At 38.6% G+C, this 19,096-nt stretch overlaps 2 protein-coding genes across 33 annotated transcripts in view; one reads left to right on the top strand and one right to left on the bottom strand.

Moving 5' to 3' along the window:
- Positions 1-8,487, bottom strand: part of PICALM (phosphatidylinositol binding clathrin assembly protein) — a 100,212-nt gene extending 91,725 nt beyond the window's left edge. For 18 of the 27 annotated variants that reach the window (XM_045483708.1, XM_045483711.1, XM_045483720.1 and 15 more), the window contains exon 1: positions 7,985-8,442. In XM_045483708.1, coding sequence (XP_045339664.1) covers positions 7,985-8,114 — 130 coding nt within the window. In that variant the 5' untranslated portion in view covers positions 8,115-8,442. Of the gene's footprint in view, positions 1-7,984 lie in introns of all 27 variants that reach the window. The other 9 variants (XM_045483721.1, XM_045483723.1, XM_045483726.1 and 6 more) reach the window with 6 other exon arrangements.
- Positions 7,544-19,096, top strand: part of EED (embryonic ectoderm development) — a 195,138-nt gene continuing 183,585 nt past the window's right edge. For 3 of the 6 annotated variants that reach the window (XM_045483742.1, XM_045483739.1, XM_045483734.1), the window contains exon 1: positions 8,607-8,704. The gene's annotated coding sequence lies outside the window, so the exon portion shown is untranslated. Of the gene's footprint in view, positions 7,680-7,811; positions 7,927-8,571; positions 8,705-19,096 lie in introns of those variants that run through there. The other 3 variants (XM_045483735.1, XM_045483740.1, XM_045483737.1) reach the window with 3 other exon arrangements.

The following is a 19,096-nucleotide window of genomic DNA, read 5'->3' as shown; positions in this document are numbered from 1 at the left end:
AAGTAAAAATATGAAATCACTTCTAAAGTATACCTGCAATCTTTAGTGAGAGAAAACATTTCTAAAGCAATGCTGCTTCAACCACTACTTGGAAGAAGTGTCCCTTGAGTAAAATTAGAGCCCCTAGAATGCTTTCAGGTAGTAAGTTTATGACTACATATATCAGTGCCATTTTGAAAATTACTGCTGGAATTCCAAATGTTCAGAGAAAACTTTCAGTAATCCCCATTAGTCCCTAGAATCAACTTATGGCCTAGATTCAGTGGTCCTACTATCATGACCATCACTACTACTCTCCAATGCTTGCCTTATATCTCATAAAGCTTCATTCTAAAACAGTCACTTCTTTTCCTTTGCATTTTGACATTAAGTGTACTTTATCCTTCCTTACATCTAAAATAAGTTTGCCATACAGTTAGTACTCTGGAGACCCCCTGCACAGAGACTACAATGTGATCAGCACCTCCTGGAATTGTGTAAGGAAACAACTCTATTGACAAACATTTCAAATTTATTTCTGGTCCCCTGTTTAATTCTTAAAGTTAATTTCTACTTTCAAGAACATATCCTCAAAAATATGCCTCAGTATAGTTTTCAAACTGAGCAACTGCAAACCCCAATTTTTTTGGCAATGAAAATATTTTAAAAACATCACCTACTATTTTAACAAAACTAACCCTCTTAATGCCTCATAGGTTCCAAGAAACAGATTGTAATTTTGTTATGTTTTTTTATCGATGCTACCAAATGACTTCTATATTTAATTTTGAAACCGGGTAATTACCATTCATTGCAACTAAGAAAATCACCATAAAATTATTAAATGTTTACTGGAATAGATCTCTATAGTGACTGTGTCCCTAAGTTGTTCATGGAATAGTCTTGAGCTGGGAAGGCAGATTATGTGTAATCATCTGAAATTTACTGAGCACCCACAGGGTCACTGATTAGGTACTTTGAGAAGAGATATAAAACAATACAGAAAAGTATAGTTCTTGTTCTACAAACACATGTGAACCCAAAATATATATAAAAGCATGATACTAACCACAGTTTAACAAGGTATTATTCAATAACGTCTTTAGTAAAGAGGCTACTTTAACTGTGAGTGTTAAGGAAAGCAAGTTAGTTTTGAGAAGATTTAAAAGGAAGAAGGTATCTGTTTTGACAAAGAAGATGTTTTACGTCCAAAGAATAGTATGTCCAAAGAATAACTGCTAATAGTTTGGGAGTTAGAACTTTTGGCATAATTGGTGACTAACGTGCTTGGCTGAGGGGCGCCTAGGTGGCTCAGTCGGATAAGTGTCCAACGTCAGCTCAGGTCATGATCTCAGGGTCTGTGGGTTCAAGCCCGTCGTCGGGCTCTGTGCTGACAGCTCAGAGCCTGGAGCCTGCTTCGGATTCTGTGGCTCCTGCTCTCTCTCTGTCCCTCTCCTGCTTGCACACACTCTCTCAAAAATAAACAAACATCAAAAAAATTTAAAAAAATAGTAATAAAGTGCTTGGCTGAAAGGGATAGCTTAGATGTAAAAAAACAATGAGGAAAAAATGGACCAGGAGTCCCAATTAATGATGAACTTTATTAAGGCCTTTCAGGAAAAGAATTAGGTATTATTACTGTTAGATTCTTTTTTTGCCCCCAGCAGTCTCCTTTCCAAGTCACATTTCACTTTCCTTCCAATCTACTTAACAGTATGACCTAAAGGATTATGCCACGTCTCTTCTCAAAGTCCTCCAAACGATGGGTCACTGTTACCTACCAAATCATTCAGAGTTTAAAGGACTTCATATATCTACTTTCTAAGTAGTCTTTTTTCCCCCTCTAATATACCTTCTTCTTTAGGGTTACATTTTCTAATCTCAGAACCTTTACAATCTTAAAAACTGAGGATGGACCTCAATGAGATTTTGTCTATGTGGGTTTTCTCAATTGATATTTACTGTATTAAGAATTAAAATTAAGAATTTTTAAAATATTTTTTTTAAAATAATAAATCTCATCCAATGCTAACAGTTTTCATGAAAAATAGCTATATTTCCCAAAACCAAAATTTACAACATTGGTATTGTTTTACCTTTTTGCAAAACTTTTTACTATCTGGTTTAATAGAAAGTTGTTGGACTGTCGTATCTGCTACTACATTCAATCTGCTGCACTATCATGCATCACATATACCCTGGAAAACTCTATTGTACACTCATGAAAGTACAAAAATTAAAAAGACAAATAATGTCCTAATATATGAACATAGTTTTGACCTCACAAATAAGCTGAAAGGGTCTTGGAAACTCCCAGAAGTGCCAGGAATACACTTTAAGAGCCACTGCCATGAATAAATGAATATTGTTTATTCATTCCCTGGAACAGTAAAGCATTATGTAAAAAGTCACACTGACATGAAAACACAAACCTGATGCTAGACTACCTGGGTGCAAATCCCAGTTTTCCTCTTCCTGGCTGTGACCTTGAGCAAATTACTGAACTTCTCAGTGCCTTCGTTTCTTCTTCAGTAAAATGGGGATAATAATAAAACCTCTCTCACAAAGTTGTTAAAAGGAATAAAGTTAATAAACGTAAAATGTTTAGTGCAGTGAGTGCCCAGCACATAAAAAAGACAAATAAGTATTAAATATAAATTGAATCAATGCATAAAGAATATGATTTGCTGTACTGCCACTACATTCTAGTATAACTTGAAAAATTCTTAATACTATACTTCTGACAACCTGGCAAATTACAAGTCTGAACATAAATTTTAATACAAAGATTTAGGTTCATCAGCATTCCCTTATAAAGGAGTATCGTTAGTAAAATCTGACTACCCGGAAACGTTTCTCCATTAAAAAAACCATACACACAATGAACATACAAAATTCTAAAAGGTCAAACCCAAAAATTGCAATTCTCTAGAGAAATGTATAAAGCAGTTTAACGGGGAACATACTGAGACAGAACACAAAGTAACGGAAATGCCACTTCAGCCACTAAAAGAACAGGAAGAGCAAATACTAAGGCTGTATGTACTTTGAAAATCTAACCCTATTTCTTCTTGGTAAGACTCTAGCCTCTTGCCAAGAAGCCTTTAAGTTTATTTTTCTTACTTCTTTGATTTTTAAAAGGGAAATCACGAACACAAGCATTTTGGATATAAAGAAAATACTTGTGTATGCATCATGGTAAACTTTTACATTAAATATTCTAAATGACAGGGTCAAAATAATTTTATTTAAATTAAAGCAATTCTAGTAATTAATTAAAATAGATCATTTTAACTATTAGTGTACTTTTAAAATAGCTAATTAAATATTTCATATAAATGCTTCACAAATCAAATGAGGAAAAAGAAAGCCTAGTCACCTCTTACCAAGTTTTACTTCTCACCTGCCGCTCTAAATTAAACTCAAAAACACCTTTAAAAACTTTTCAAATTGATAAAAAAAACACAGTAAACATAAAAAACCTTGTTATAAGGATAAAAAATACATGCCTAGAGTCTAATATTAGGTATTTTTAAAAATAACAAGTCCACTAGTGCAGCCTAATTACTTTTCAAAGGTATTTGAGAATAAATTTGCTAATTATGCATAAGGCAGCTAGCAAAATGGTTATATACCAAATTCTCTTCTGAGTTTCCCTTTTAAAACATATACAATTTAGAAACATAACTACGTGTAACAAGGAGGGAAAATTACATCTGTGTAGTTCTACTACATAGTCTCAGGCCATGTGACATATTTGACTCCATTACCATTTTCTTTTTTCAGAAGTATTAAAGACTAAATAGTACGGAAAAGAATAGGTCAAATAATGAAAAGTGAAAATATAAATCATATGATTAATTCTTAAGGGAAAGAATAGTAAGCCCATAGGTCAACTACAAAATAAGTACCTCTTTAAAACAAGATCCATCCTCAGTTACTTTATTTCTAAACAAGACACATCGTGGGGCAGATTACCCACTTAGTATCTTCCTCACATGCATCTTCTTGTAAATCAGATCCCAGTTACCAGATACCTTCTTAACAATATGCAAACTAAGCACCCAATCCATGCCATTAATCAAGACACTGAAAATCAATACATTTGCTTAAAAAGGTAATTATTTCAGGTACTTTTTGATATTTTACATACATTTTCAATAGTTATACAAACCACTAATCCAAATACAAATTCCACCTTCTACATATTCAATACATTCACAAATTCTTCCTCTTAAAATTGTTTCCACAATTAAATTTAGGCAGGATATGGATCCAGCACACAACACACAAATACCCACACTATATCTCCTATAGAGATATGCTTATAATGGATGCTTAATAAGAACAAGACCTCAATTTGTTGTCAAGAATCTAAGGCAGAGATGCCTGGGTGGCTTGGTGGGTTAAGCGTCTGACTCTTGGTTTCAGCTCAGGTCATGATCTCACAGTTCAGTTTGTGGGATCAAGCACCATGTCGGGCTCTGTGCTGACAGCATGGAGCCTGCTTGGGATTCTCTCTTTCCTTCTCTCTCTCTCTCTGCCCCTCCCCTTCTCTCTCAAAATAAATAAAACAAACAAACAAAAAGAATCTAAGGCAGATGATGGTTGGAATGAAGTGTCCGTGGAAATTTTAACTGGGAAAAAATATGGATGAAAAAGTGAAGCCATTATAGCCATTAACATAAATATTATGTTTCAATGCAACATGTTGCAATGTAAATGCCCAAAGACAATAAATTAAACAAGTATAGAAAAAAGAAAATTAAGTATTCACATCAAAAAACAAAGGCCAATGGTTGTGAAGTTACATAAGAATGTTTTTTAAATTAAGAATTTATAAATTTAAATGTTGTGTTTTATATACACTTCAATCATTATGGATGTTTTGATGGAGGTAGAAACTACTTTCTAAGCATGTGGCTTGCCTCTCCCATAGCCATGAAAGAGGATTAAATTAGATAATGGTTAATAAGTGCCCGGCAAATTGGAACACCTTCCAATTTAAGGTTTGCTATTCTTGTGCCTCGATTATGACCATTAGAGACTGGAAACTAAATGCAAATCATGTTTATTTTTACATATTATTTCAAGCTGGAAACTCTTCACACTAAGGACCCTAGTTAATACCATTATCTACAGCCACCTATAAGCAAAGCAAAAGATCTTTCTTAAGTATATAATGTAGTATGAATTAAGCCGTAATTCGTAGATTATAATAATTACTTCCTAATATGGAAAGACCTTGGAGAAGTACACAGAAACCACCTCCACAGTCTAAAGGCCTATAGGAAAAAAACAGTCCTAAGCATATTTTTGTTAAATACTATTATTTAAAAGATGAAATTGCTTTCACTGAGTTGGACTAAGTAGGCAATAGTCCTTCAAGATATTAAAAGGTGCAACAGAACTAAGCACTCACTAGAAAGAAAAATTCCTGGAAGAGGAAAAATTATCTCTACATTAAAGCCTGAAGTTCATGGTGTCAAGCCACAGAAATGTCTGTGAAAGCCTTTTTAATATTCTGGAAACATGTTAAAGTGTGTGGAGAAGGAAGGTGTTTAGAAAAACCATTTATTGGCCAAACTTTACTTAATATAAATCTATGTCATTGCTGAAAACTGGTTACAAGCGCATTTAAAACAATATAGGGAAAATAGTATTTCAAAAGCCCGCAGAACAGAACTAGAGTAGTGGCTCCTTATTTATGTGGATTAAAAAAAAAAAAAAAATCACACAATACCACATATATTCAAGTTCTAAAGTGGGAGCTTATTATAAACACAGCAGTAGTAGAGAACTACAAATGAGAGTTTATCCTCCAAACCTAATCCCAGTTAGCATCTGCAGTAGCTATCACAAGAGAAAAAGAACAGCACTAATAAAACCACAAACAAGTATCACCCTCCTAAACCCATTTAGCCTATTTTCTGCCCTTCTTGGTAACATGTTAAAATAACTACTCCTACATTTGAAATAGGCACAAACCTTCATAAAGACTTTTAAAAGCTATACATCTTTTTGTTATAATTTATCATTTTGAAGCGAGGAAAGAGAAAAATAGTTCACACAGTAACAAGTAGTTTCTTCACCTACCCATCACCAAAAAGAAAAATAAAAAAACAATTAACAAGAATTAACACAATGTTAGGACAAACCATTAAGACTGGGACAGCAAGCCAATTAGTCACTTGAAGGAAGTAAACAGCAAAACTGTCCACTCCAAATGTCAGATAATCAAAAAAATCGCGTAAGGGTCCACTATACATTTTAAACAACTTTCCATTTATAAGTGTCACCATTTAAATATATTCTGCATTTTCTAAACAGGCAAGGACTGATTGTTAAAAAGCAGCCTGCTCAATCAGCACATTAAAAAACCAAGCAGTATTTTTTTTTCTTTTACTTTTCCACAGTGAAGGAACAAATCACAATGAATAATGGGTTTGTAGAAATAACTTGTTCTAATAGCACTTCATGAGCAAAGTATCTTGGAAGAATTCACATTTTGTACATTTCTTTTTAAAAATTGCAGACCTTACGGCCAAAGTCCAAATGAGAAATCCAAACAGGACTCCTGTCAGTGAATTCCCTTTCAGGACATGCTCACTCTTGCTTCAAACAGTAAAGCAAAGTAACTTTCATGTAGAATAAAAGCCAGTCAAGCTAATGTGTCCAGTTACCATTTTAAAAAGGAACTTATTACTGTGCCTATTTCCGTGTATTTTCCTGAAAAGTTTTCGGTCACTCCACTGAGTCAAAGCTTGAGTAATCCACTGAGCTATCTGTACCTCGAGGTAAAGGAAAGAAAAATGAGGTATTATACGTGACTTCCAGGTTTGTAAAAAGTTGGGAGGAGTTAGCTCTGGTAATTGTGTGTAAGTTAGTGAATGGAGTAATATTATGCCGTATAAGAGAAGCTAGTCTCCCCAAATAACCAGAATAAATTAAAAGTAAATTGAAACTCAAGTATTATCAATCACCTTTTTGGCATTTTTAAAGACATGTATGTAAATTGTAGTTTTAGTTATTAATCTATGTTTTACTCCAATTATGTGCACTTTACACTCAACCTTCTAAATTCAAATCGCCAGGGTTAACAGCTCCAGGAAATGATACCAGTATCACCCAATCCTTTTCCAAATCCCCATTAGAGAAACACGGAGGATGGGGGCCTGACATTCACAACTTATCCAAGAAGCATGAAAATAGAATGATTAAATTCCACCAAAGGCAATTAAAAACCCCAACTTCCCACAGAGCATTCCCTACACCAAACGGAATCCCTTTATTTTCACTCTCACGAAGAAAGTAATTTGGGATAAAAGTCGGGTATTGAGTATGATATATCTAATATAAAATGAGACGAAGGAACCTAACTGAAGCTACAGAAGCAAAGAAACGTAACCAAAACAGGAGAGGAAAGCTGGAAGAGAAACCCGAGAAGGAAAGGGACAGAAGAACCTAGTGGAGCAAAGGAAGTGGATATCACTTCAACGGAGGTAGCCTTCAGGATTGCAGAGAAATAGGGATGTAGGTCTACGGAACCGGGCGTTTACGGAACTCAAAGGCTAATGGGGAAACAATGGGGCGGTGAGACCGGGAGCAAGCGGAGAGACGCTCAGGAGAGGGCGACTAGGCAGCACGGGACGGGGGGGATGAAAGAGCAGAAGGCTGCAGCAGACACAGGCGGCAGGGAGGTAAGAAGCTAGGTGGAGAGGCAAGTTGGTCCGGTGTGATGGGCTATCGCGGCGCACCGGGTTGGAAGCGAGGGTCCCCTAGGAACCCGGGATGGGGGTGGGGGGGGGGAGTGGCTTATCAGGGATTTTTAGACAGGGAACGGAAGCCGTGAAGGCAGGTGTGATGGAAGCGAAAACACACCTCGGACCAGCACAGGACCCGACGTGCCAGACAAAACGCAAAGGAAGGAAAAGACGGCTGAAGGGGGTAAGAAAAGAGAAGAACGCCGGTCGCGGGGACATGGGCCGCGGTCGGCTTCACTCACAGTCCAGGTGCTTTTTCTTGGGCCCCATGATCTCGTGGGTCGTGGCCTTGCATACTGTCTTGGATACGGCGGAGCCGGTGACACTGTGCTGGGCGGCGGTGATTCGGTCCGTCAAGCTCTGGCCGGACATCTCTGCGGCTCCTCCGCCACCCCTCCCGCTCGGCAGCCGGCGGGGACTGGGACCCCCAAGCGCCGGAGGACCCCCACCCCCCACCGCACCCCCTACCCCCACCGGCTCCTTCTCCGCCTGCCGGCCTGGGGCGGGGCTGAGGGCCGCGCGCTGCCACCTAGCCCGGAAAGAACCGGCTCGTGTCACCCGCGGGGTCAGGCACAGTGTCGGGCACTCCCCTGCCCCCGCCTCAGCTCAGCCCACCCCTTCCCTGGTCAGCTGGAGCCGGGCTGGGCAAGAGGGACAGGCAGCTGCAGGAAAATGGCGGCGCCAGGCTCCTCCTCGGAGCTTTCCGGGCTGTCCCGGGTCACGTGACTTGGGCGCCGCCCCTCCTTCTTCTTCTCCCGCCCCTTTTCCCTTCCCTTTCCTTTTCGACGCCCGCCCTCCCTCGCTCCGCGAGGGAAGAGCGGGGCGGCGCCCGCGCGTTACGTGATGGAACCCGCCCGGCGGGCGCAACAGGAGGCCCGCCTGGGGGCAGTGCGTTGCCGGCCGCGTCACGTGACGCTTCTTGCCAACAGGTCGCCCGAGGCGGGACGCGGGGGTCACAGAGGGTAGGTGGGGCGGGGGAAGGGCGGGAAAGGGATCGCAAGTCTGGCGCTCCGGGGGCGCGCCAGGGAGTGGCGTCCGCCTCTCCCCGCTCCCACCCCAAGGGTCTCTTGGTGCCTGTGGTTGAAACCAACATCTTGACAAAGAGGAGGTGCGGCTGCCTTCACCGCTCTGCTTGGGGAAGGGGCTGTCAAGACTCCCGCTGCCCGGACTTTACTAGCTGAGTCAGAACTGAGTTGAGGAACTACCCCAAAGCCGTCCTCCTGGTTTTAAGGAAAAGGAAAACGCTTCAGTTGGCCCATTTTCGGAGCCTGCCTCGGCAGGCCTCTCCCTACTGTGGAACTGTTGAAGCTCTCCCTTCTTGCTTACCCTAGAAGGGTTGGGATTTTTTTCTCATTTTCTTGAAAGGCTTGCAGATGTCACCTGTTTTTGTTTATCTCCTATTAAAAGTCAGACGCGTTGCTGCCGGACTAAATTTAGATACTAACCAGTCCGTGTTCTTTTCGTAGGGTGTCAAATAGGACAGGAAACACATAGCTTCACTGGAATTTGAAAAGGGAAGTAGTAGGATGATGTCAACAGAGATTAGCTTGACCCTACAAGGCTGACTCCTGTGGTGATTAAAGGTCCAGACCATAGAAGGAAGTGAGAGGGCTGGTAAATGGAGAAGTCCCATTGAAGGAATTGAGACATCACTACCTGCCATTTCCCCTGGTTTAGTCTTTCTTCCCTTTGGCCTTTTTTCTCTTTGGTAAATCAGATTTTCAGGGAAAGGAGACCTGGACACTGACCTGTGAACATTTTAGAGGAATTACTGTATCCTGTGAATCTGTTCTTTGAGATCTGTATCTTTAAGAAAGCCTTAAAAATGTAATTGGCGGGGGGTGGGCACCTGGGTGGCTCAGTTAGTTAAGTCTCTGACTCTTGATTTTGGCACGGGTCTTGATCTCAGGGTTGTGAGATGGAACCCTGGTGGGCACTCTGTGCTGGTAGTAGAGTCTGCTTAAGATTCGCTCACATCTTTCTCTGCCCCTTCCCTGTGCTCGTGTGCTCGCTCTCTCTCAACAAAACAAAACAAAGAGCCCCACATTTAACTCAGGTTTAGGGATAAATTTTTAAATCTATGAATGTTAAGTTGCTGTGATAGTCCTACATAATCTTGCTAGTTAAAATGAAATGCTACCATACTCCAAAAGTCTGTGTACACCATCTGCCAGCCAAATCCAAAATTTGTGCTTCAATCTGGTGACTCTCAGAAGATGCAAAGCAAATAGTTAACATTTTATGTATCATATCACGGGTTTTGTGGTCTCGTCCCATTCCCTTTCCCCCCTTTTTTCCACTATGGCTGGTGAAAGTCTGCAGCACCATGCTTTGCCAAGAACATATAGTCTTAAACCAGCAGGCTTCATCTTTGTCAAGCCAGCCCCAAATTTCCTTCAGTGCATCTGCAGTCCTTCTGCGGTTTGGTGCCCAGTTTGCTGCCCCATGCCCATTGTGCAGTACAGTTACCCCATTCTCAAGACATGTCTGCCATCCTTGCTACTCTTCTATGGTTCCACCGAGTGAATTACCAGTTGACCTGAGCCTCTGTACTAGTGAACCCCCTGCTGAAGTAAGTAAACATGAGGCATGGCATTTAAGTGTCAATAGCTAAATATTTCAACCTTAAGAAAAGTTCAGAAATTATTCCTAAGTACACAACAGGAAATTTGTATGTTTTGCACTACTATGAATGACATTATAGGATAATATTTCACTGTTACTTTTACCAAAGAGGTTGTTACAAACCACCTTTATTCAAATTGTGATCATGTTCACCTTACTAATAAACTAGCTTCTGTTAGAAATAACACTGTTATTTTTTTTTTCAAGGACACATTTTTACAAATTTGTAAGTAAATAGTCATCATTATAGAAGTTTATGTACAATGGTGAACTGAAAGATATAAAGAAATTTAGAAGATGATGGGAAAGTATTCTGAGGTTAGGAATTACCGACCTGCCTGCCCTGTCTTATATAAGTTTTCTTATAATTTATAAGTTTTCTGTGTGTTCTGCTTTCCTTGGTCTGGTCAAGAAATATCTTTATTTGAAGTACCACAGATGCTTCAAACTTACTATGGCCAAAAATGACTTCTCTTGCCCTTGCCCATTCCACATCCGTAATCCATATGGATCTTCTTCTTTGTTTATTTTCAGGAATGGCCTTACCACCTGCCTAGAAATCCAGGTCAGAAAATTATGACTCATTCTTAGCTCTGCTTCTCTTATTTCTCTTATCTAGCCTAATCTAGTTGTACCCTTCAAACCCATTTGTTCTCCAACATCACTTCTATTGCCTTAGTTCTAGCCTTTATGATTTATTACCACTTCCCCATGTAGACTGTTCTAATAACTTCTTAGCTGATTTCTGTCTCTCATACCTCAACTCTCCAATCCAGATCTTTCCGAACCTAAAATGTATTCATCTTTTCTTTGCATTAAAACCCTTTAATAGCACCCCCAAGCACTACTCTAGAGGATAAAATCTAGAATTCTCAACTTGGCATATAAAGCCCATCATGATCTAGCCCCTACCTAACTATAGTTTGTTGAACCTCATCCTTCCCCATTTCCCACATGCACTCCAGCCAGTATCACATGACTGGCTGTACCTGGGTATGCCATGCTGCTTCGCACCCTTTTAAGTAGTCAGTGGTTTCCCGCCGTTACTCGTGTAGTTATCTTATACAGTCTCCTACTAATTATTTTTGTAATTGTTTTATTGTGCTAGCATGAGGCACAGAGATATCTTCTTGCTTATGTTATGGCTGATGCAAAATAGACACACAGTAGAAAGCTGGTTGAATGAACGAACGAATGAAAACACTTTGAAGTCACCCATTTGGAAACACCGCTCCAAACTTCTCATTTGATAAAACCTGCCTACTTTTTCACACTTACAACATGTCCATTCCGTAAGTATCCACCTGGAGGACCATCCTTATCTCAGTAACTTATTAATTCCTTTACGAAAATAAATGTATTGAACACCCACTATGGGTCAGGCACTGTTCTAGGTGCTGAATACTGTTGTAACAGTGAGCTCATCAGTCTTTTGGGAACTAATAAGCTCTTAACTTTGATCATCAACTTGAAGGCCTATGTGCTTTAATTACAAATGAACAAAAACAAAAACAGAAGTAAGGAAAAATTTGAATAGCACATGATATTTCCTAGGTTCTCAAGTTAAGAAGTATGCCTTTTATGTGTTTGTAACACTTATAAATTTTTCATTTCTCATTACTATAACACTAAAAAGGATTGTACTGTTTAATAATGGGGGGGGAATAAGTTTTAGAAGTTAAGTGCTTATATAATTTTTCTCTATTGCTTAAAAAAAAAAAAAATTAAGACTTAGAGGTTCCAGAATCCCTCAGATAATGAAGTAGCAGAAGCAAGATTTAAAAACTCATCTTTCAGTTTCTTTATCTAGACCTGTTCACCAAGACTTGAAGCAACTACCCATAAAGATTAAATTTATTCAACAAATTCTTCTTGCCTGCATACCCTATTTAGGTATTGCTAGGTATTAAAACATAATAATGTATGAGACCAACATGGTCTCTGTTCCTAGAGTCTTACATATTTTCAGTGGCAATAGAGGAGAAAATAAATCAAGTGAAGAAAACTTGAATCTTGAGGATGTCTAAACTTCAAATTAAGACAGTAAGAAAGAAAAAGAATTTGGAAGAGAGGATTAATTTTTTTTTTAACGTTTATTTATTTTTGAGACAGAGAGAGACAGAGCATAAACGGGGGAGGGTCAGGGAGAGAGGGAGACATAGAATCTGAAACAGGCTCCAGGCTCTGAGCAGTCAGCACAGAGCCTGATGCAGGGATCGAGCTCACGGACCGCGAGATCATGACCTGAGCCGAAGTCAGACGCTTAACCAACTGAGCCACCCAGGCGCCCCGAGAGAGAGAGGATTAATTAACCAGAATTTTTACCTCTTATTACTTCACTTAAGCTCATTCTCAAAGGCAAAGAGTCTACCACTTTACTCTATTCCCACTCTTCTTGGACATTAGAGTCTAAAATTTAGATTTATAATATAAACTATAATCTTTTGATATTCTGTAAATTAAGCCAATATGAACAGCTTGGCAACCCCTTTCTTCCTCACCTTTCTATGTTTATACTTCCTGATGCTGCCAAAGAATTAAAGATCATAATCTTTAAAAGGTAAGGAATTGTCTTTGAGTGTATGTGAGTTCTCTTGCTAAAACTTCCATGCAAGTACTCCACTTCCAACTGTGTGACCCTTATTCAGGCTCTCAGCATACATACTTGTGATAATAATGGTAATGTAACTTTGTTGGTTACTTACCGTGTGCTAAGCACATTATCCAGTTGAACCCTAAAACGACTTCATGACCTTAAGTGGCAGGTGTCTTCACCAAAGTCTGTTTCCTTTTCTCCTGAGCACACACATTGTATTTCCCAGACTCCTTTGTAATTATTTGGGGTCATGTGACTGATTTCTGTCCAGTAGAATGTGAACAGAAAAGATGAAAGCCATTTAAGGTTTGGTCCACAAAATCTCTAGCACATCCTACACATGCTCCATGTTCTCTTTCTCTCTGTGTTTATCAGGAAATGAAAACTTCAAAGAATTTACAGGAGGGGCACCTGCATGTTTCAGTTGGTTAAGTGTCCAGCTCTTGATTTCACCTCAAGTCATGATCTCACAGTTTGTGGGATCAAGCCCCATGTTGGGCTCTGCACTGACAGCATGGAGCCTGTTTGGGATTCTCTCTTTCTCCTCTCTCTCTGCCCATCCCTTGCTTGTACTCTCTCTCTCAAAATAAATAAATAAGCTTAAAAAAATTTTTCAGAGGAGGCCAAAACCACAAAACGTGAAAAGCCTGGGGCCCCCAAATTAATCCTTGCAGAAATGTCCTCCAGGAGAACAGCATGGTGAGGAACACCTGTGTTGGATTTTACTTGTTTTATTAAATTATGCCTCTGAAATTATGATGCTGTGTTTTACAGTAATTAGCTACCCTGCCTAGTATACTTTTCTCTCCATTTCACTGATGAAGAGATTGAGACAATGGAAAAATTAAGTAACTTGCTTAAATTTGCTTAGCTATTAGATGGGGAAACTAGGAGTAGATCTCAGGTCTGTCTGACTTTGGAGTTTGAGCTGTCACTGCTTAAGTTTCTCATTATACTATTTCATGTATTTCTAAAAATTTCATAAGTTTCATATGGCCTTTAGTACACACTGCTTCACCTAGCATGCTGAAATGACAGTAATATCAGGGTGACCTCCAGGTTCTCTCATATATATAAGGCTCTCTTACTTTTTTTTTTTAATGTTTATTTATTTTCGAGAGAGAGAAAGATAATGGGGGAAGGGCAGAGAGAGAGAGGGAGACACAGAATCCGAAACAAGCTCCAGGCTCTAAGCTCTCAGCACAGCCTGATGCGGGGCTCGAACTCAGGAAGGGCGAGATCATAACCTAGGCCAGAGTCAGACACTTAACCAATTGAGCCACCCAGGTCCCCCTCTTACTTTCTTTAACTCATTCCTACCACACTTTTCTTTCTTTTGAGTATATTAATTTTATAATTTCAGTATATCTTACAGTGTATTTGGATCCTATATGCCTGTTGAAAAATGACATGTAGATTAGTTTTTAAGTACCATTCTTCCCTTTGAAAGGAAGATTTACCACCCCTTGACCATGAATCATCACCAATAACTAATTATGAAACAGAATAAAAATATGATACCTGAGCTGTTAAGATATCTGAGGCCCATTTTCTGTAATCTAAAGAGGCTAAATCAAGTACAAATATACTAGAACATGCAACACTGAGTTAAAATAAGAATAGAGTTTTAATGTTAATGTTATATACTTATTTAGAGAGAAAGAGAAAGAGAGTGGGGGAAGGGCAGAGAGAAGGAGAGAGAGAATCCCAAGCAGGCTCTGCACTGTCAGCCTGGAGCGCATCGTGTTGCTCAAACTCACAAACTGCAAGATCATGACTTGAGCCGAAATCAAGATCACTTAGCTGACTGAGCCACCCAGGCGCCCCTAATGTTAATGTTAAAATTAGGCTATCGAATTTTGGCTGATATGTATCAATAACATGAAGGAAATTTAATTAATTCATTTGACGCAATGGGGGAAGTACCGGAGTAATGCAGTCAGACACACTTAGGTTCAAAACTCAACAAGTTATTCAGTTTCCTCATGTATAAAACAAGGATAATAGTACACGTGTTGTGGATTTCTTACCAGGATTAAAATAATGTACATAAAAAACTAATACAATGTTTGACACACAGTTGTCACTCAATAGATAAAATCATACAACAAACCTTTATTCAGAATTCACTATGGGCAAAGCATTCTGCTAGATTTCCAGGATACAGAGATCAATCAGACAAAATATTAACGAATGTATTAAGTAATGTGATAGAGATAGGCATAGAGTGCTATAAGAATAGAGAAAAAGGACACCTAGTTCTTCCTGGAGGGATCAGCAAGGTTTCTCAGGGGCAGTGACACATATGCTGAGTCTTGAAGGATAATTAGGAATTTTGAGGGAACCATGGGACACCTGAGTGGCTTAGTCGGAGGAGCATTCAACTCTTGCTCTCAGGGTCATGAGTTCGAGCCCCACGTTGGGTGTAGAGGTTACTTTAAATAACTTTTAAAAAATGAATTGTGAGGGAATCAGGGAGAAGTTATTGTAGACAGAGGAAAACCGCATATGCAAAAGAAGCAGCAAATAGTTTTATATGACTGAAACATATTATGTGTGAGCTTTTTATTTACTCATAAGATCAGCAGGTAGTTGTTGAACACCTGTATATGCCAGATAGCATGCTAAGTCCTGAAAACACATCAGTGAACCAAAGAGAAAAGTCTTTGGCTTTTTGAATGGTGCGTACATTCAAGAGGGGCATGTAACTAACAGATAAATACGAAGAAAAATTAAGCAGGGTAAAAGAATCAAGAATGACAGAGAACTTTAGATTAGATGAAGGGAAAGCCTTTCTAAGGAGGTGGCATGTGACTTAAGTGGATTGTGGGAGTCAGCAATGCAAATATTGGGGAGAATCATTTTGCAGAAAAGGAACAATAAGTACAATGGCTCTCAGACAAGAACAAGATTAACTTGTTGCAGAACAACGCAGTCAGTGTAGCCAAAGAAAGAGTGAAGAAGGGAAAAGAGAATTAGGAGGTTATCTCAGAGATATGACCAGATCATGAGGGGCATATTGAGGACTCTTAAATAATATCTAGAGGTAGATAACCCATGAAAATGTACAGCTAGCCTTAGATCCTTGGAACAAGCTGATGACTGCCTGAAGTAGGGTGTTTCCCACCGAGACCTCTGGAACTAGACCCCACTGATTGCCATGTTCTTCATATGCATATCCCCTTGGCTTTTCATCTTTATCCTCTTGGCTATTCCCCCTCTTCTGGATTAAGGTCCTAAATTATTATGGATACCCTTTTTTTTTTTTTTTTTTTTTTTTTTTTTTAGTAAATACATATTATTCCCAAGGCCTGTATCCTTGAAAACTACCAGATACAGGATTAATTCTTCATTCACTGGTAAGGTTGAACAAACCCTACCCAAATTAAAGGAAAAAAGAAACTTGATTGTATAAGGAAGATTATGTCACATGTCCAATTTTTTTAAATTTATTTTGAGTATAGTTAATGTGCAGTGTTATATTAGTTTCAGGTGTAACAATATAGGGATATAACAGTTCTGTACTTGTCCAATTTTTAAAATCTAGGAATATAGCTTTGAAATGCCTTGCAAACTCTAATCATTTTTGTCTTAGTGTCTGTCTGCATTGCAGTTACCAGATGTATGATCTTCAGAGTCTTAAATGCTGCTGCACAGCTACTGCTACATTTGATGATTTACAAATGATCATCCAACAAAAAGAACAAGAAGGCGTGATATTTACAGAGGTTAATATGACTACCATGAAAAACTCAATACATAACTACAAATTATTAAATAGCAGTGCAGATCTGATCACATTCTCTGAAAAATAATGGCCTTTCTTCTAACTTAGGCTAAAGAATGACTAAGAGAATGGGGACTGAGAAATGAAGCAAAAACTAAATCAACTATGCTATTGATATGCCACACAAACAATTCTAGCTCCTGTTTTAACACCAATTTGTGTAGACTCCTATGTTACAAGACCACAAACTGATGTAACTGTAACTCTGAGCAGACTCAAATGTTCTAGTAATTCACTCAGTTTATAAATTCTAATCAGTCCCTGCTGAAGCTAATAATATCTACTATAAAGGCACCCTACGATTAATAGCAGTCCCCTCTCAAATTCCTGTATCTTTCCCTAACTACTACCTTTTGAGACATTACTGAGACTTGGTTACTGTGATTCTTCCCCTTACCAGCAACTTTAACAAATCCAGATTTTTATCATCTATAGGGTTTCAATAGTGCTATGTTTAGGTCTCAGTCTTTGGGTGAGCCTGTGGCCATGGACTGTGAACTTTACCAGTGCTTCTCAGTTTTTGTTTTTGTTTTTTTATTGAAGTGTAGTTGATACATAATTTTACATTAGTTACTATGTACTATGTGTACAACATAGTGATGCTACAACTCTATATATCATGCTATGCTCACCACAAATATAGCTACTATTTGTCACCATATAGTATTATTACATCACCATTCACTGTATTCCCTATGCAGTACCTTTTATCCCCATGACTTACACATTCCATTATTGGAAATCCAGTACTTCTGATTCCCCTTCATCCATTTTGCACATCCCCCCACACTCCTGCCCTCAGGCAACCACCAGTTTATTCTCTGTATATATGGGTCTCTTTCTTCTTTTGTTTATTTGTTCATTTGTTTTATTTTTTAGATTCCACATATAAGTCAAATCATACGGCATTTGTCTTTCTCTGACTTATTTCACTTGGCATTATACCTTCTAGGTCTATCTATGTCATCACAAATGGCACAATCTCATTCTTTTTTATGCCTGAGTAATATTCTATTGTGTACATATATATATGTATATAGATATAGATGTATAAATGTGTAAATATATACATACATATGTGGTGTGTATATATACCACATATGTATGTATATATATTTACATACATATGTATATAAATATGTATATATGTATATATATACGTATGTATGTGTATATATATACATATGTATGTATTATATATACGTACGTATATATGTATATATATGTATACGTATATATACACATATATATATGTGTACCACATCTTCTTTATTCATCTATTGATGTACACTTGAGTTGCTTCCACATTTTGGCTATTGTAAATGATGCTGCAATAAACATAGGAGTGCATTTATGTTTTCAAGTTAATGTTTTCATTTTCTTTGGGTAAATACCTAGTAGTGAAATTACTGGATCATGTGGTATTTATATTTTTAATTTTTTGAGGAACCTCCATACTGTTTTTTCCAGTGGCTGCACCAGTTTACATTCCCACCAACAGTGTATGAGTATTCCTTTTTCTCTACATCCTCACTAACACGTGTTATTCTTGTCTTTTTGATACTAGCCATTCTAACTGGTGCAAGGTGATATCTTGTGGTTTTGATTTGCATTTTCATGATGATTAGTGATGCCAAGCATCTTTTCATGTGTCTGTTGGTCTTCTTTGGAAAAGTGTCTACTCAGTACTCAGGTCCTCTGCCCATCTTTTAACCAGCTTATTTGTCTTTTTGGTTTTTTGTTTTTCGCATTGAGTTGTATAAGTTTTTTATCTATTAGATTTTAATCCCTTATCAGATTTATCATTCACAAATATTTCCCATTCAGTAGGTTGCTTCTTAGTTTTTTTCTTGCTTAGGCAGGACAGGGTAGACAGAGGGGTCTGGAGTTGTCTATTTTTCTCCCACCAGATACTTTAGCCTCTGATAAAACTTCAGCAGAATAGACTCAGGCAAAATAGTTTCTATTGAGGGTAGGCCATGTTAAGAACAGAATACTCTGGCATATATTGAAATGGTTCCTTTCCCCTCCTCCTGCTGGAAACACTGGGGGAATTTTCTCTGGTATTTACTGAGAGGGCTTGGTAGAGTTCCCATAGGTAGAGCTAACAAAAGTGTGGGAACCTGGGGCGCCTGGGTGGCGCAGTCGGTTAAGCGTCCGACTTCAGCCAGGTCACGATCTCGCGGTCCGGGAGTTTGAGCCCCGCGTCAGGCTCTGGGCTGATGGCTCAGAGCCTGGAGCCTGTTTCCGATTCTGTGTCTCCCTCTCTCTCTGCCCCTCCCCCGTTCATGCTCTGTCTCTCTCTGTCCCAAAAATAAATAAACCTTGAAAAAAAAAAAAAAAAGT

This window comes from Leopardus geoffroyi, chromosome D1 (genome assembly GCF_018350155.1).
Source record: "Leopardus geoffroyi isolate Oge1 chromosome D1, O.geoffroyi_Oge1_pat1.0, whole genome shotgun sequence".
NCBI lineage: Eukaryota > Metazoa > Chordata > Mammalia > Carnivora > Felidae > Leopardus > Leopardus geoffroyi.
The sequence above is the reverse complement of the archived record's forward strand: the minus strand, read 5'-3'. Positions and strand labels throughout refer to the sequence as shown.